A 19,594-nucleotide genomic window follows, 5' to 3' on the forward strand; every position below is an offset into this window, starting at 1 on the left:
TATTTACTGTTTTACTCTGTACAGCACCATGTACATTGATGGTGCTATATAAATAAATAATAATAATAATAATAATAATAATAATAATAATAATACTGATTGTGAAAGGTTCTGTAATACAGTAATGCAAAGTGGTGGTGGTGGTGGTGGTGGGACACACATAAGGGAAATACCAAGGACTGAAGGGGCAAAAAATCAAGTCTTTTCAAAACAACAACAACAACAACAGGTGGGCACTACCAGTACTAAGTACTGTTGTGCTAATTTTAATGGGGAAATTATGTATAAGCTTAAGGTTGCAATCCTATGAAATTGGAAGCAAGTCCTATAACTGGGACTTCAGTTTTTACACAAAATGTATAGTATCGGACTGTAACTCTCCCACCAGTATCAGTGGATGTTTGTTTATTTATTTATTTATTACATTTTTATACTGCCCAATAGCCAAAGCGGTTAACAATCTGGGATGTTCTTTGATTACAACGTCCTCTCTATTTTACCACTGCATCCACTACTACTGTCTTGGTTTTAGCACACTTGAATGTTTGTAGAGAGGCAACAAAAAAGCAAAAACCCTTTGGTATATGTGACTAAATTGGGAAAGTTTAACTGCAAATCAAGCAGCAGATGGGCCCTAAAATCTTATGGCTCTTACATAAAGTAGCATTCCTCTACATCTGTCAAAATAAAAGCTATATATGTGAAACAGCAATGCTATACATCCTACCAGATGACTGAATCCTAATCAGATATTTTTTATAGATCCACCCAAGGCTGAAAAGTATACATCTATCCATCTTCATCTTGTTAAAAGAGATTCTTGTGTACAGTTCATTTGTTTAGATGCATTACAAATGACCCAACTCTATTCGGAAATATTTAAGATTTAAGCTTGCTTCTGGAAAGTTATCCTCTGTGATGTGACGAGGTCCCCTAAGCCTTCCATGCACAACTGATCCTTTTATGTGGAATAAACCTTAACAATATCAGGGCTTCAACTTTTTCTATACCCATATTAGTTTAAAAATGACACTACAAAGTATATTAGTCTCACAGCATAAAACACAAGGTGTTTTATGTTTTTTGAAAGCAGACAATAATGCCTGCTTTCAAAAAACAAAGACCAAAAACTTGAAAATAATGACCCTGCATTACATCAAGCATTCAGTAAGTTTTCTTTGATTGCTTTTTTCATTTCCCCCCACCACAACTTGCTTGTTTTACTTCAAGTAAAGAAAAGAACCAATTGCCTTCAGCCGACTTCATTCCTATAACCACTGTCTTTGTATCTCTTCAGTGACTATTAAAAACCTATTCCTAACTCACACAGCTGTGTGTGTTGGGGTGGGGGAGCTATTCTGATGCAAAGCAGGAATGGGGGAAAGGGGCCCACAGGGAGACAAGATTAGTTGTTATAAAGACACTTAAAAGGCTCTTTCCCTCTATTCAACACTTTTAGCCTTTGAGTTTTTGATGCCATGGACAAATACTATAGTGTCTCAATGGCTTAGGGTGGTGAACCTCATAAAAGAGGTCACGATCCACAGCTAACCATTCCCTTAAGAGTTACACCCTGACTTCATAAGAAAAACCACAAAGAGACCCTAATGGAAACTTATTTCTAAGTGCCCCCCTGTATTGTTTTAGGGTCTTTTTGTTTTGATTTTTACTGGTTCACAGGCTGTGGTCATATGGGGGAAATTATGCACATTAGGACTTAAGTCTATTATTCCTGAAGCAGCAGGGTTGCCAGAATAGCTAACTATCTACCTCTGGTTTGGAAAATTTATTTTCTCCCAATGAACTTCATTCAAGAACTTCTCATTAGAAAGGGGGGAAAGTTGCAAGGTGTTGGGAACCAGCTATATATAAGAACCAGTAGGAACAACATTCAAGACAGAGAGTTCTTTGTGTGGCTTTTTCTTGAGTTTTGGAAAATAGCATCAGGACCATAGTCAAAATTAATGTGCTTATGTTTGATGAAGTGTCACTTCATACTGCTTGCAATACAGTTATATTGGAATGCTGACTTATTTATTCAAAGCAACTTTTGCCCCACCATATACATTAAAAACAAGAATAGTTAACACAAATTAAAAACAAACAAAATTCAAATGCAATCATTAAAAATATCATCCTTACATCCTGAAATAGAAAAAAATATATAACATAAAGCAACAGCATCAAAATTACTGAACATTATACAAACCTGAAGAAATGCAAGCCTTAACCCAATTCACACTCTATACGGCAAATATGCTGCCAGAGTGAACACAATGAGCCTATTTGCATGACATTACCAGCTCATTGTGAATTATTTAACCCATGATGAACCATGCAGCATGCTGGGCACTTGCAGCCACCCTTTTGGATACACAACCCCCAATCAGGGCGATCAGAACTTGTGCCATATCGCACAAACCTGTCCATCATAGGTTATTCAAGGGTTAAACAAGCTACTTAGCCCAACTATTAATTGAGGGTTATGTGAAAGTTGTTTCACCCCTGAATAACCAACAATGGCTGGGTTCGCATGACATGGCACCCCAATTGGGAGTTGCATACTGAAAATGGCGGCCGCATACACCTGGACATATCATAGCTCCATGTCTCCTTCTCGTGCTATGTCATTTGCCAGTAGACATATAGTTTGGCTTGTTTCAAGCAAACCACAGTTAACAATAACCACTTTATCTGATTGGATGATATCACAAGATATAGTTAAGCAAAAACAGAAGTGAAAGCTTCCAAACTCCTCCTCATAGTTGTTAAATTATGGTTTAGCATGAAATCTAAACTGAGACGAGTCAGTATACAGCAAAAAATGGTAAAGTCTGAATCAGCCCTGGTAGTCTGCTACTGGAACATCTGGGTCAGAATCATATTGTGTTTTGGGAAGTGATTCTGGAGCAAAAAGGAAATTCCTAAGGGTTCACAAGGACATTATTTGATTTTTGTCACCTGCTGGTTCATTTTATATCCTTTGTTTTAAAGTGAATCTCAAGGATTTCACTGTCATGCAATACTCCCTGGTCAAGGAAGTTATTACAACTATTTCTAAATGAACATATTTTGCATTCATTACTTTATTTAGTGATAAACAGGATAAGCAATGTAAAACACTAAGTGCTATGGAACTGACAGATAACAACAAGCTTATGGTTTCACATAACTGAACAAAATATAATTATGGGCAAACCAAAAACAATGGAAGACGATAGAGATGGTCATGAGGACAAGGCTAACCCTGAAGAAAACAGTTTTGACATCAGATTCATGAACTTTCCACACACATTTTTCTGGTGCAGTGGAGTGAAGAAATTTGCCCCTTATCAAAGTAATTCAACATTTGGTGTGATAATGCTGTAGCCAAACAGCATCAGAGTTTCCAATGGTGCCAATGAATTTGAGGCAAATCCGATGTTCTCTAGAGTACAAACAAGAAAGGCCAAATGCAGCTTATATATGCATCAAATTAATGCATCAGATTAACATTGTGCTTACCACATCTGTTATCCACATGCCTTTGTCCTAGGCCACAAAGTTCCTGTGAATCAAGTACCCTGGGAGATTTCCTGGCCACATCATGATCCACACCAGATAGGCGAATATGGAATTGCTCTTTGTTGATCACCTTCCGCAAGGTTCTAATTGCTTTGCGAAGCCTCTTCTCTGTTCTTTTACGTGCACAGCTCAAATTGCATGTGTCTAGAAAGGTACAGGTGGTGGCGATCAGGAGCAGAAAACACTAAAGTGCAACACCACAAGGTTCAAAAGAATAATCAGTGCAATAACCAAGAATACAGACTGCACTAGTTACAGCAATAAATATTACTCTGAGAAAATCTTCAAGCTACCCAAGGTAGATATTAATAAAGAATAGTAAAGATTTAGCCATAGTAGCTTTCTGACCTTAGGAGAAATGGATATAAAAGCTTCAAAACAGGAGATACTTTTTTTGCATAAAGATAAAAGCGAAAGGGAGAGAAATCAAGGAGCAAACGTCAACAAAACTTCTTCAGAATTGGAACCTTTCAGTTGTTTCGTGTGTTCGTTTCCAACCAACCTGTCACCTCCTTTTGGTTTGTTTCAAGTTCAATGTCCGCAGTTATAAACATTTCTTTAGCTGCCTTCAATCTGCCGAAGTCTCCAAGAGCTCTCTTGCCAGAACTGCATGTTAGGTTTACATAGTAGAAGTTCTCCATTATTGAATTATGTTTCTCTGTGTGAACAAAATTAAAGGAAGCAAGAGCTTGGCCATCTATACTATTGGGTGTTTGCTAAAGCTTGATAAATGTTACTGAGAAATGGTTATGGGGCTGTATGATTAATTCCAGATGCTAACAAACTATAAGGAATTGCACTGGCATACTCTGGTATGCGGGCATAGTTTTAATTATATCTGTACAGTGGCTCTAAGGAAGAATCGCAGCCAAATGAGTGCAAGGCAAAAGCCACTGCTGAGATTTTAACACTACTAAAATGAGTCTACTTAAAATGAGCTCCATACCTATTCCTTTTTAAGCCTGCTATGACAAAAAGCTACACATTTAAAACAGTGGTGTAATGGTCAATTTTCAAATGCAGGTGCTCATCATGACAGTCCCGAAGGCCATTCCCCCCAAAGTGAGTCCAAAAATGCAAGCAGCTGTGCTGACCTATGTGTGTATGCACCTCCTCCCACCCCACCCCACCCCACCCCAAGCAGAACATAGCAGAATACCCAATTTATTAGTATCAGCTGATAGTAATAGAATAGTGAGTTGGCAAAAGTCAGTGTAGTGGTTCACCAGTTGGACTTTGGTAGAAGAAACCTGAGACTGCATGGAAAAGAGAGGAACACAAGTTCCCAAACAGCGTAAGACTACCAGCTCATGATTTTTCCAGTATCCCCACCCCCACCCCAATGCCAGAAACATCTTTTCTCACTGTCAAACGGATTGTAACAGTTTTTATCTCCATTAGGAGCAGGCCTTTTGTAAAATTAATAGTACTTTATTGCCTCTTCAAGATCAAGTCACCGCAAAATACTTTGCACTACAAGAGGGATAGCTCACAGCAGGATATTGTTGCTTGAAAAAATCATTTTTCACCAGCTACTGTGTGAATTAAGCTAAAATCAGAGGGGAAAGGGAAATCTGAGGTGGGTGGCAGATTGTCATTGCCCATGCTAATCAAAAGGTGGCAGCAATTTGACCCTGAAAATCCAGGCTCCGCCATACCACCACAGCTAAAGTTAATAACGAAGCAATGGTATAAGATGCAATAGCCAACAAGTTAGATGGCTTTTAAAGGAGATTAGACAAATCCATGGAAGATAAACCTATCAATGGCTACTAGTCATGATGGCTATGTATTACCTCCAGTATCAGAGGTTGCTGTATACCAGTTGCTGGGATCATGTGTGGGAGGAGGGTGCTGTTGCTCTCATCTCCTGCTTGTAAGCTTCCCCTCAGCATCTAATTGCCCACTGCGGAAACAGAATGCTGTACTAGAAAGGCCTTTGGTCTGATCCTGCGAGGGTCATATGTCCTTAAAGTTTCAGAACTATACAGGCTACCAGAACTATAGTCACTTTGACACTAAGGTATTTCTATGACTACAGTTTCAAGGATTCGTTCACATAATTTGTTCTTATTGAAGAATGTGGGTTTAAATGTATTCAGGTGGCTCTAGACTGTGATGAGGTGTTGTGTGTCACCATACACTTAGCTGCCCATTCAGACATTTAGCATGTCACTCACCAGCAAACAAAACTGGAAAACCTTTATAGTGGCACCTGAAATGTGGGTTCAGCTGTGGACGATTGCATCAACAAGCCAGTCAAGATATGTTCAATGCATACCCTGGATACAATGGTCACATACATCATCCCTTGCTCTTGAGGAAGAGCAGCCTGTATTGCCCTTTTTTCTCTTACTTGGCCTGCTTTTAACTCTTCTGAGTTACAATGGGGTGCACAAATTGGGTTTGTGTAACCTAGTAAGGGCCGTATGAGAAAAAGGGTGCTTTCCTATAAACCCCCTCAGTTCTATAATTAAACTTGTGTTGGTATTACTCCACCATACAACGCAATCAGGCAATGTAATTTTCATTTTCCAAGTTAGTTAATGCTACTCATAGTCATTTAACCACTCCACCACTCTACTTTTATTTATAAAAGCTGTGCTTCTCTGTGCTTCCTTCCTTGTGGCAGCAGAAGCAGTCAGAGCTGGCATCAGAAAGCACACAGTCATAGAGCCCCTCTGACAGTGTCTGGCAGATCATCCCCTAGGAGAGGAGACGATCTGGGAACCGCTTTCTAGAGGGCTCTATGGTTCCTGTCATAGAAGACCCCTCCCTTGACTGTCCTCCTAGCAGCAGGAAGACACTGTACAATAGCAAAGAGAATGGCGATTTGCAATTGAAAGAGATAGAGGTAAGTTGCAGATTGTTGGTCGTGGCAGCATCTGTGTGTATGTGTTTGTGTTCCTTTTTTCAATCCAAATGAAAAGAGAGTACTCAGCACTGCAGCACAGTACTTGGTGGCAGTTTTTGCACTGGCTGGTGGTCTGCACAAGAGGATTTCGGGGGCCACCTGCAGGCCATAGGTTGTGCATCCCCGATGGCTAATCAGAAGTTCACCAACAATGGTACATGAAAATGTGGAGCAGACTGCCATGTAAAAGAGGAATCAATTACTCAATGAAGTGCAAGCTTTACCCTCATGTCTGGTCACAAAATGCCCAAACTCCATGTGTGGCTACCAGGTTTGAGGACCACCTCCCTCAGGATCAAGTATCTGTCTCTCTGGAGGATCAGAAAGCACTAAAAGCCTTGCTTTCTACCTAGCTTCTTTGAAAGCCCAAGGTTCTGGATTGGGCAACCACTGAACTACAGCAAAGTCAGAAATACTTCCCTTTATTTACAAACTGTTATTGTCAAACACTTCCATACTATCTGATTTATAAGCCTCCCTGATAAGCATCTGATGAACAAACTATTATAAGGGTTCCTGTCTCCTTTATTCCATACCTCTGCCTTGCTCTGTCCTTTGAGACACAACACTCCTTTTTTCCATTTGCCTCTATGATATAACCAAGCCTCTACTTCTGTTGGGCAGTGCAGCCTTGCTCCATCCTGGCTGTTCGGTATCAGTCCTTGGTAGAGACTGCTTTGCTCTGCCTTACATGGCTAGTGAAATGCTTTGAATTATTAAACTATATAAATAATCTTGAGTTCCTTTGATTGGACACTTCTGTAACAGGAACTGAATGCTACCACAAGCCTCACTGCATCCCCAGCCACCCAAACCACTTCCATGAGCCATCCATGTGTGCTGTTTCATGAAGGGTTCTAGCTCCTCATCACAGTGGGTGAATAGGGTTGAGGGTCTGGAACTGAGTGTAGCAGCGCTATAGGAAGGAATCCTGGACCTCTCTCGTACAATTGGATGGAGGGTTTGCATGGAAGAAGAATGATTTTGTCTGGTCCAATCACGTGTCTGTGGTACATGATCATGACCGAAAGGCACCAAGGTCCTTGATAAAAATTGCAGATCACACCATTATTTGGGACTTAATGATCCATAGCAGAGGTGGGCAACTTCCAGAGTTTGGGGGGGGGGGCGTTTTGCCCCACCACAACCCCAGGATAGTCTGCAATCTTCAGGGTGCTGTGGGGGCGCCTAGAGGGGAAAGCTGAAATTGCCAGTCCCAAGTGAAATTGAAGCCTTTTGGCACTCCGGAGACATATTTAGCTTGTAAGCAAGCTACATTTGGTTGTTTAGGCACTCCTTAGCCACCCTGAGAAAAAAAATGTTTTTATTTGGGGGGGGGGGCAATGGGGAGTGGTAGGTACCACATGTGGCCTGGGGGCTGCATGTTGCCCACTCCTGATCTATAGCATTAGCCAGTTTTAATCACAGCTATTTATCCATACCTGGCATGATACGGTGAAGAGCATCTTGAAACATCTTACTCTTTTTCAAGTTACATTTTCCGTCATTAAACTTAAAAGTTATGCTTGTCCTGTTAGTAGAAAAATCTTCAGAAAGAAACAGTAAAATGGTTACTTTCAAATGCAAGAGGTATGTAAACATTTGCAAACACCAAGCAGGTAACTCAGATAAGTTTCAAACAACAGTGTATCATCAGTGTTTAAATAGATAAATAAAATAAAGGCAGCAATCTCTTTCTTCAAGAGAGAGCGAGAGCAAGAGATCATAAAATGAAAGCAAAGCAACAAGCCAAGACAAAATCTATAGATAATAAGGTGCTATGCTGCCATGTGACGAACTCTATTTGGAGCAGTTGAGGAACTGGTAAATTATATAGTAGCATCTCTCATCCACCTAAATACCAAATGCATAATACACCTGAGTCCGTTCTATTAGGAACTATCTTACATCGAGTCTAGAACAACATTGTACACATTGACAGCACTAGTTGAGATCCCCTTGCAACCACGCTGATCCGAGATCATTTAAACATAGCCTCCTCCAATGGACCTGGAACCTTCCCATGCAAAGTTTGTTCTCTACCACCAAACTATGGACTCTCTCCAGGGGCTTTTCTTGATGAAGGATTTGCTCTGGGGTGGATTCAGAGTGGTGGCAGGTCATCTACATGATGCAACCGCCATTGTGAACCCATCTGGGGGCAAATCCCAGAAACCCGCCTGAAAAGATTGGGGGATTTTCCCTGACTTTTTTCGCTGCGGAGGTGATGGCGCCCCCTGATTGGTCGCCATCGGCTGGGCTGGAAAGGAAAGGGGCAGAAGGGGAGTTCCAAGTCTGGCTCCCCACTGTAAATAAATAAATAATAATAATAAACAGGGGGAGGAGAGGAATGGGGCAGCAGGGAGGCCGCCACTGCTGCCAGCCCCAGCACTGGGGAAGGGGGAGGAATGGGGCAGCTGGCTCTCCTCCTTCTGATTTCACTTTGGCTGCCCATCTACAGATTTTAAAAAAAGGTGAGGAGAGGAACAGGTGAGCTAGAGCCAAGTCAGAGGGAGGAGGGCCGGCTGCCCTGTTCCTCCCCACTCCTCGGTGCTCAGTCCGGCAGCAGCAGCAGTGGCAACTCCCCATTAGTGCTGTTTCCCGTGCAGATGCCAGGAAGGAGCACCAGTTTGGGAGCCCGAGGCCTCACAGCGCAGAGCCACTGCCATCAAGACAGGGGCCAGGAATCTACACAAAGCTGGCCCAGTTTGGCTGCCTGAAGAATTGGTATTCAATTACCTAAAACCTTCCTTCAAAACATTTTTTTTTACAAAATGAAAACCAAACAACTATTGCTGCAATGTTTAGTCAAGTAATTGATTAAAGACCCTTAGATCAATTAAAAAGAGAAGCATTTTTTTAAAAAATTATTTTGTAAAACTGCTTGCAATAGCCTTCCCCAACCTTGTGCCATCCAGATGTGCAGAAGTACAATTCCCAAAATGCTCTAGCCAGCATTCACCATGCTGGCTGGGGATAATAGAAGTTGTAGTTCAGCACATCTGGGTGGCACAAGGTTGGAGAAGGCCAGTTTATGAAGTCCATGGGCAGCAGTGCCATCTTAAAAGAAACATTCCTCGTTTTTCTCACCCAAGTGGTGGAATACTTCTTCTAAGATGGTGCCTGCTGTGACTCATGAAACCATCAGATGAAAATTGGAGAGAGCTTGTTTTCTAAAGAACTGTTTTATTCATATGCAAATTTAAACAGTAGCTCATTACTTGTCCAAGATTTATTTAATTGGCTGACAGCCCAATTAAGAAAAACAAAATCCAGCCCATAACCCAACTTGAAAGCATCTATATCAGATAATTACCTAAAGCAGCTGACTCATTTGTATTTTGCTTCTTTTTCTTAAGAGAAGAAGGGCTGCCACATTTTATAGTGTATGAATCTTCCAGGCCTAAGAGACAGATCATAAAGCTATACAATAAAACAGAAACACATGCAAGAGCACTGGTGAAATATACTCCTGGAAACTCACTCTAGTGTCTGTATAATCTCTTAAGGTTACAAAGACACGAATGGCCATCACCAGGTCTGGGAACCAATATTTTATTTATTTAAAAGGAAGTTATAGCTTCTCTTTCACTAAATCGTGGTGGTGAAAGGCCCGCCTGATGCTGCACATGGTCCAGAAACACTCTCAGGTTGTGAGTCTATATGACCAATTAGGCAACAAAGTTCCAATCACACTTATCCTCCCCTAGATGACCATCATTTCCTCAGACACATCTGGCTTCAGCCTCAACCGGCAGACTTTCTTTCCTGATGTTTTCCCCCCTGGGGAAAGAAATTGACTTTTTTAGGAAATACTGAAATTTATGTGATACTTACTTTCTTCTCAAAACTAAAATTATTTTGCTGCATTAACATAAAATGCATTGCACCATTTGGCAGATATGAAATTCTGCTTTTTTTCCCAGGCCATCACATCTACTCTTGTCTGCCAAGAATAATAAGCTAAACCACTGGAAATTTTCTGTGACAAATTTGCAAATCAATTTGTGGATAAAAGAGCATGAACCCCTCCAGTGGGGGTCATGGCTTTGAGGTACTCCCTTCCCTTCTGGCATTGCTTTTCGCTATGCAGATAGTGCAGTGGTTGTGAATGCTTTTTACCAACTTTAGCTGCTGTGCTAGCTGTTCCTGGGGAAACAGACCTCACAATGGACAGGCTCTCCAGACTGGAATAGAGACACCAGTGAAATTCTCCCAAGGCAGGGTTAGAAGATAATTTCACAGGCTTTTAAAATCTGTCTCAAATAAGTGTTGAATTTTTAAAGCCATGTGATTTTTCTCCTGCTCATTTAAAATCAAAGAAAGTTATCCAGCCCACATCTTCGCTATCCTCCTATCACCAAAAGTCCTCCTTGTGAATCCCACATCCCCCCAATCACATCCCATCTTCCTGTTTCTTACCTTTCAGCAGCAGCTTCAGGAGCAGCAGTGAATGTAAAAGGGGGAGTGGCAGGGCAGATAATTTGTTTGCCTGCCTCACTGACGCATTAGGTAACAGTGTGCCAAAGCCTGAGGCCCACATGGTAGATATAGTACTCCAAAGGGCTTCTGTAATTGCAGAACTACATTCTCCCAGCTGCCCTGCACTGTTGAGAATGGGCATCAGTGTAATATGCACATTGTTAACCACAGAGTGCCAAAGCCACCCTCTGCACTCTTGGGCAGATCTGACAGTTGTTCCATAAAAAGAACACAAGGTTGATGACTAAAATCCACCGCTTTCTATACTTCATAATCCATCAGGATTATACATGACTGCTATTTTACATTTCATTGGCTAGTGCCAAAGCATTTTTGCAAGGGAAAGCTAGTATGAATTTGTGGAACAAGTGATAAATAATACTGAATGCTATAAAGACAACTGAATTTGATTTACTGACTGATATTTTCAAGACTTTCATAACGTTACTGTTCTTGTATCCTTTACTTAGCGTGAATAATTATACATTTACTCTGTTCTGCATGACTTACCAGAGATTAAATGGACATCTGAGGGGCAGATTAAAAAACATCTATCACTTCCACCAGTCTTAATGCAATGCAGAGATACTTTGGGTAAAATGACATCAGGTAAAGACCTTTCTATAGGGCAGAACAGAGACACTCACAAGAGAAGAAAATGAAACGGAAAAATAAAGCTACGCATGTTACACAATCAATTTCAATCTGCATTAGTAATGTACAGATGGAAGGCACAAACATAACATTCTATAAAAACCTAACACTTTTTCCCCATACAGACAACCACAAAAGGAAAAACATCCTAGATTAAAAGCACAGGAAAGAAAGCACCAAAGACCAGAAAGTATCTCCTGTTTTTGTTTGTTTGTTTTAGCCAGCTTTAACAATAACCGTAACAGCCAATTAGAAGCAATGTAGTATACTGTATGCTGGACACATACAAGAACTTTTTCAGAGAACTGAAACATGAATTTTAAAGTTATCCCACTTTTATCTCTAGTAATGGTATTGTTTCTAAAAACCCTGGTTGGCCAAATATAATGATGAGATAAATGAAATATGTATTTACATTATGGGACATACAACTTCTCTCAAGTTGCTTTCAATTCTGTTAAAACATACTGTCTCTCTTCAGCCAGAATGAAGGGGAATGCTGACCCATGCTGTTCTGCTCAACAGATCAATGCTCTCAGAATCCTTGGAGATGCACAGCCCTCAACCAGGTAAAAGTAAAAGAAATATGTTTTGAGCTCTGAATCTTACCAACACAGTCCTTTTGGTTCCAGTGTAATTTGTGGCCAGCATTACAGTGGCACTGATAATCCCCCAGTGTGTTTACGCAGGTATGTTGGCAGCCACCGTTGTTAATGCTACACTCATTGATATCTAAAGAAGAAGAATGTGGGGCGGGGGAAAACATTTTCAAAATGGTACAATTCTGATTCTGGTCAATATAGAACTGCACATGCATAACTATTGCGGAGTACATAATAAATCGAGAGCTACATAAATTAGCTATGCTATATAGCAGGAGTGGGCAGCTTCTGGCCATCCAGATGTTTTGGCATACAAATCCCATCTTACTTTACCATTGGCTATTTTGACTAAGGCTGATGGAAGTTGCAGGCCAAAACACCTGGAGGGCCACAAATTGTCTACCCCTGCTATATAGGAAACTGGAAAATCTGACAATGTTGTTATTATTATTATTATTATTATTATTATTATTATTATTATTATTGGTTACATTTCTATACCACCCCATAGCCAAAGCTTTCTGGCATGTTTACCAAGATTAAAATATTAAAAACTATATACAAAATTTAAAAACACACAGCAGACAATACACACAGAGACAACATACATCTAAAAACAACTTTGAGCAATCAGTCAAAGCATAAAAACAAATCCAGGATAGATTAAAAACTCATCACATGCTGCTAAATGCCTAGGAAAAGGAAAAGGTTTTGACCTGGTGCCGAAAAGATAAAAATGTTGGCACCAGGGAGATCATTCCATAATTGCGAGGCCACTATTGAAAAGGTTCTCTCCCTTAAGGCTGTCTTCCGAGACTCCCTTGAAGAAGGCACCTGGAGGAGGACCTTAGATGTTGAGCCATGATCTTGGAAGCTCCATGGATTTAACTGTACTTTGGGCCAAATAAGTGAGCTTTGCTCTGGAGCCTGGGCACCCTAAACATATACCTAACCAGGTCTACTTAGAAGAAACTGTTCTGGTTTCAATCTTGGAGCACCAGATAGTATCAATTGCTATACAGTCGTAATCAGATCTTTGACACTCTCATCTTTCATTCAAAACTGATTATTGGAGGCGGTGGTGGTGAATCACCTTGAACACCAAGCTTCCCCCAAAGGAATAATTACAGAGATTGGATAGAAAAGTAGGTGCAGGTTGGGGCAAACCTGTGTCCACAATACAACTTCCACTGCTTGTTTCATACTCCGCTTGTCTGGCTATTCCTCCTTCCATTGAGGTATAGGTAAAAACCTCCTGAGCAGCTCTAGACTGGAGGTTGTCTCTTCGTGTAACATGCATCTAACGTCTCTACAGCCAGGCTCACAACAATTACAACAAAGGGACAGACCCCCTGTTTTTATAACCACAAGAGAATAATTACTTTAGCTCAGCTTGACACACCCATTTTCTACTTTTTCAATTGAACAAAAAGCCCTACTGAATAATCAGTTTTTGGATTAGGACCCAGCTTTGAAGGCAGTTACCATGCACAATACCTAGTGCAGCAAAGGGGTGTTTCGCAAGCAGCCATTCTCCAAAATCTGGCTATTAGTACCCAAGTGTGGAATGCAACTGTTTGTTCTAACACTCACAGCTGTTCTCCAATAAAAGCGAGAAGAGAAAGTTGCTTAAGCAAAAGTATATTACATACCCAGACAGACTTGTACTTCAAACTGGCCAAAAAAGAAAGAAGGCAAACATTTGAAAAATTTGCAGCACTGAGTTTAAAAACCACATTTCCTATTGATGTAAAGATCAAGGAAGAAGCACTCTAATAAGCACACCAGCAATAACTTTATACATACTCACCTCCGCAGTGTGTGAAGCCATAGAGTGTGTATCCTTTGTTGCAAGTACACTCAAAAGTGCCTGCATGATTGATGCACATATGGTCACATGACCTTTCGAACGAACATTCGTCAACGTCTGCAGTTTTTAAAGGGATATCAAGAAGACATTTATGAACTAAGAAAATTAGATGAAAAGCAAAGGCTAAACAAGCTTTTTGAAAAGCCACTGGATTTTGTTAGTGGCGCAAAGCAATTGTCCTATCAAATGTTGCAAACTATTGTTCTTAAAGTTAATTCTTATGCTTTCTTAGACTGTTGAACAACAAATAATTTCTCCATTGACCAAACAATGGTGCAAAGTCTGGTTTCGACAGCACTCGCACAGTCCTATGCTATAGGACTGGTCTACTGATGTAAATACCACTTACTGCTGAGAAACAGAATGGTTCTTTGTACCCCTGGTAGGTGAAGGATAATTGGCAGTTAGCCAGCAGGTATTTTTTCCAAAAATAGAAACACTGAAAGTTCAGCCTGTTTAGAAGCTACCTCTTAACAGCCTGTTAACCCTGGTAATAATTCAAGCAAGGAGACAATAGTGAAGGGAGAAGGTGCAGTTACTCACTGGGAAAAGAGGGCAGTATTTATTCTAGAATGTCATTATAGGGTGACCCTATGAAAAGGAGGACAGGGTTCCTGTATCTTTAACAGCTGAATAGAAAAGGGAATTTCAGCAGGTGTCATTTGTATATATGGAGAACCTGGTGAAATTCCCTCTTCATCACCACAGTTAAAGCTGCAGGAGCTATACGAGAGTGACCAGATTTAAAGGAGGGCAGGGCACCTGCAGCTTTAACTGTTGTGATGAAAAGGAAATTTCACCAGGTTCTCCATATATACAAATGATACCTGCTGGAATTCCCTCTTCATCACAACAGTTAAAGTGCAGGAGCCCTGTCCTCCTTTTCATATGGTCATCCTACAAACACAACACTACACACAGATGCATGTGACAGTATTCTGACTGCCCTGTTCAAACTTGACAAGCTCACACTTCCTGGGCAGGGATGGTAGGATCAAAAAGTGGCAAAGATGGGTGCTTCTTCCTCCCATCTACCTCCTAAACAGCTCATTCACTTGTGGAGGCTTAAATGTATATTCTCCTCGCATTTAAGGCAGGTAAGCTACTTTGGAGGGAATTTGAAAAATAGAAATTGCATGTGGGAGTGGGGCAGGGGTTAAGCATACCTCCTCCACCAATTCTCCAACTTCAACCAATCTCTGGAAGTGGGCCTTATAGTTTTAACATGGCATTCTGAATATACACATTGGTATGCACCATCTAGTTTGTCCTTATGTCTACACAATCTCTTTGGTAGTAACTACAACTGCTGTTGTAGAGGAGAGAGAGGCAGGTGAAAAAGGCTTCAGGGCCTGCTCCAGCTGGACTTCCCCCTCCCCACAGGGCCATCTCCCATCAACAGCTCTGTGGGAAGGATTTCAGGAGAGAGGGAGGACTAACACCAGGTGCCTGCTCCTGTTGCAGCTGGATTCTACCTGCCACCAGGGAGGTGATCTTCTACCAACTACTCCAAGGGAATGACCACTCACAGGGCACTCCCACCAGAGAAAGTAGGGAGACAATTTTTGCTGACTTCCCTTCCTCTTGCAGACCCAAAAGTCTGCTCCAGTGGGCTGAGGGAGCCTCATGAACAGTGTGGGGAGTCACACGGAGGGCTGCAAATGGGAGAGAGTATCAGTGAAAATTGCATCCACCGTTTCTTCCTCCAGCAGAAGCATCCACTGGATCCAAGTCCCCTCATGGGCAGATGTTACTCATTAGAATCCAAACCTAGATCTTTTTACAGAATCCACCACCCAACTCAGAAGGCCTAGAGTGAGGTCAGGGATTGAAAAATAAATACTGAGAAAGGGATGTACAGAAGAATGTCATCTTGAATTTGCAGTTGTGATGTTTAATTTTTGGTAGTCAGCATTAGGATTTTATCAGCATTGAATAAAAGCAAAATTTAGTAGGAACAGAGTTGGGTAACAATTTAGAAAAAAGAGGAAAGGCTGCAATCCTTCAAAAAATCATAGCCCTAGCATAGTTTTACTTAAAGTTGTGTTAATTCTACATTTCCTCTGCAAGACAGAACACATAAATATTTGTCCTGCTAAATCTGTTAGAACAATGATAAAGAACCACAGAGAAACTGATTCTTTTTGATCAGTTCTACTTTCTGAAAGATAATGATGGTTTCCAGAAGGTTGTTATGAAATGGATTAATGCTTTTGCTAAATAGATTGGCTAGTGATTACTTTTGCATCATGATTATCTTGCTAATTATTTATAATCTATGGAGCTCACATTGCTAATGATAGAACAGTGCAAAAATTACTTTAATCTCTCTCATTGAAATCAATGGGAATTACAATTATTCAAAGAGCTCAGTCACTGAATCCACACACACAAAAGAGAAGAAGCCATTATATTTTATCTGTTTTTATATGGTGGCATCACTAACAACTTCCACAGAACAGTTCAGTGCAGACATGCTAATATTATATGATTTCAAAACACTGTGCCAAACAATTTGGAACATAGCCACTTTAGAGAAAAGAAATTAGACTCCAGAACATTATTTCTGGAATTGCTGAGTACTTCATTATTGTCTACATGTCCAAACTATTCCAAATACATTTATTTTTTATTGCTTCCCCCTGCACATACCTTGACAAGATTTTTCATCAGTTAATAATTTAAAGCCTTTTTTGCAGCTGCAATCAAAACTACCAATCGTGTTTCTGCAAAAGTGATCACATCCACCATTACTGGCCTGGCATTCATCAATATCTGTAACAAAAAATGAACAAGAAGTTATTTAACTGGCTTGTTTTGCTTTTCTTGATAAGTCTCAAACATACAAGTGTCTTAAACTTGAAAGCTGCTGCATTAAACAATAAATTACAATAAAATAAACTCAGGCTCCTATGAGCCCAGTGTACCCACCCAAAAAAGAGGCTGCCTACTACATCTCTGAAAGCATCTCTGGAGCAGAGAGGAAGCGGAATTGCTTGCCCTCAGAACCAGCAACTGATGCGAAAACACAGAAGATGAGTTCCTATAGAGGTTGGGTAGTTCATTCTTTTTGTTTCCCATTTCGTTCTAATAATGAAGCATGTCTTCCATTTTCAGGGGGCGGGGAATATCTGCCAGCTATCCAGTGGGAAACAAAACATTTAGTGATTTAGGGCTGCTTCACATGTTATGGGAAAATTAAACTGCCATTTGTTCAACATAATGTCTTCAAAGAACATACTGCAACAAGAGGAGAGACACATGGAGGAAAATGAAAGTGGAAGACCTAGACCAGATCTACACCAAACAGGATATAACACTTTGAAAGCAGTTTGAAAATGGTATAGGGAATGTGTCATGGGCCCCAACAGTTGTCAGTGCACTTCAATACTGTTATAAAGCAGTAGTATAGATCCTGCCCTAGTCAACTGCTACTTCTGGGGCATGTTTACCATGTGTATTAGATTTGTGTGATGCCCTTCATACATGATCAAATGGGTCCTCATCTTTCCCACAGCATGTGAAGTAGCTGCTATCCACTTAGAGGATATACTTGCACAAACAGTATCACATAAGCTTAGCTGAATATGTACAGAGATGTTCCTTGTTTTCTCCTGTATTCTATCAGCACAACACTATCTGCAGGTTAGGAAGTGAGGTCATATGATGGAACTGAATGCAAAAAGCCAACCTCACTTCAGAGACACAATCCAAACTATTTGCCAGTGGAGACCATTAGAGAGGCCACAGCTGAACTTTCCCTGTTCCCAGATTCTATTCTATTCTCTTCATACCTTAGAATGGCATGGCGTTCTTTGGGATGCTACCTAAGAATCACTTGCAAATAGCAATTTCTGTATGCATATTGGAAAAAAGCCTAAACTCTACCTTTGCATGTCTTCCCGTCAAGCTGAAGATTAAATCCAACAGGACAGCTGCAGTGAACTCCTGTTGAGGTATCTTTACAAGTGCGATCACAGCCACCATTATTTACTGCACAGGTTTCTAAAGAAAGGAAAGACACAATCAGACATTTGCAGAAGAAAAAACTAAAACAGAAATTGAAAACTAGTTCATGGTATCTGTTCCGATAGAACTGAATTACTTCTATGCTAACTTATCCATTTTATATTAAAAAATTAACACATCTTTGTTAGGTGAACTTAAAGTACAACTTCAGGGGTTTTAGAATGGAAGATGCGACGACTCCGTGGTGCGGGCAGTTGACTACAAACCATCCTAGGATATAGATCCACATTTTATTTCTTTTCATAGACAATGAACATGGGTACATAGTCTATGCATTAGGAGAGTCAAGTCAAGGTGAATAGACATATTAGTGTCAAAGAAAATTATGTGCTCACTCACATTATCTCCATTGGGCCTAAGAATTTGGGAGCAGAATAGAGACAGAACATGGATGGAAAACCATCTTTAAAAAGGTCTGCTAAACATCCCAGGGATGCTCCATTCCTGTGTTGCTTGACTAATTCCCCCCCCCCCAAGCCTGATCAGCAATTGCCCTTAAACCTCCTTCTGTGGAAAGGAATCACAGTCCCAGGAGTCTGTATTTTTGGTATCTTTAAATGCCTCCTTATCTGGGATACCACCTGAAATTAATTACTTAAGAGTAAGCCCTGTTTATGTCAATGGAATCTGATTTCAAGCAAGGGTGCTTGACCATTCCCCAAAGATGCTGTTTCCTAGTCACATGCCTGGGGAATAATTTTCTCTCATGACATACCTTAATTTGACAGTGGCTTCCTTTCTGGGGGGTGGGGAGTCTTAATTCTATAGGATTCTGCAAATTTGAAGCAGAAACTCCAGTTGCAGTTCAGCACAACTGAAAAAGGCCCCATGTGCTTCCAGATGGAGGGCTCCTAGCACTAACAATCAAAAGGCATTGTGCATCTATCCCATCTTTTCTTCCTTAATGGACTTTTTCCTGGTAAGAAAAGATGGAAGAAGTGGTGGGAAAACACAGGAAGGCTACACATTGCAGACGTCTGGACCTCCCATAAAATTCCATGCACGAGGCAGGATGATTGCAGTCTCCTCTGGAAGCGCCTATTATCTCTCTGTGCAAAGGCATGACTGCACTTACACACCTCTGCGACAGTTGACAAAAGGAGAAAGCGTAACATATGGTTCATATAGGCACCACTCAAGAGAATATAGTTCAGCATTGGCAGAAACATTCCATGCCAAATTGTTGTGGCATGAAAATAAATTGAACCTCCTCTGATGTCATTCAGTGGCATTGGTAAAAGTGTGTATAAAAACTAAAAATGATCACGTAAGTTACAGCACATCCCATTGGGAAATGATATTTCACACAGCAAGGTTAGGAAAGCCATTAGAATCAACCATCAGGACTGAGCACTTTTTACCCATGAGCAGTCGTCGTTTCACCCGTTTGTCTACATCAGCGCCGAATGTGGCATTGTTTTCAGAGGTCTCAGTTGTAGCCTCCTCTCTCTCTTTAGAATTGAAAAGGGGAAAAAAAGA

At 40.7% G+C, this 19,594-nt stretch overlaps 1 protein-coding gene across 1 annotated transcript in view; it reads right to left on the minus strand.

Moving 5' to 3' along the window:
- Positions 1 to 19,594, minus strand: part of SCUBE2 (signal peptide, CUB domain and EGF like domain containing 2) — a 65,007-nt gene that overhangs the window by 19,099 nt on the left and 26,314 nt on the right. The window contains exons 7-16 of the mRNA XM_063118418.1: positions 19,477 to 19,566; positions 17,975 to 18,091; positions 16,739 to 16,861; positions 14,027 to 14,143; positions 12,224 to 12,346; positions 11,471 to 11,581; positions 9,795 to 9,881; positions 7,921 to 8,025; positions 4,067 to 4,222; positions 3,505 to 3,708 (exon numbers count right to left, since the gene is read on the minus strand). Of these exons, the coding sequence (XP_062974488.1) occupies positions 3,505 to 3,708; positions 4,067 to 4,222; positions 7,921 to 8,025; positions 9,795 to 9,881; positions 11,471 to 11,581; positions 12,224 to 12,346; positions 14,027 to 14,143; positions 16,739 to 16,861; positions 17,975 to 18,091; positions 19,477 to 19,566 (1,233 nt within the window). The remainder of the gene's footprint in view (positions 1 to 3,504; positions 3,709 to 4,066; positions 4,223 to 7,920; positions 8,026 to 9,794; positions 9,882 to 11,470; positions 11,582 to 12,223; positions 12,347 to 14,026; positions 14,144 to 16,738; positions 16,862 to 17,974; positions 18,092 to 19,476; positions 19,567 to 19,594) is intronic.

Source organism: Elgaria multicarinata, chromosome 2 (assembly GCF_023053635.1).
Source record: "Elgaria multicarinata webbii isolate HBS135686 ecotype San Diego chromosome 2, rElgMul1.1.pri, whole genome shotgun sequence".
Taxonomy (NCBI): Eukaryota; Metazoa; Chordata; class Lepidosauria; order Squamata; family Anguidae; genus Elgaria; species Elgaria multicarinata.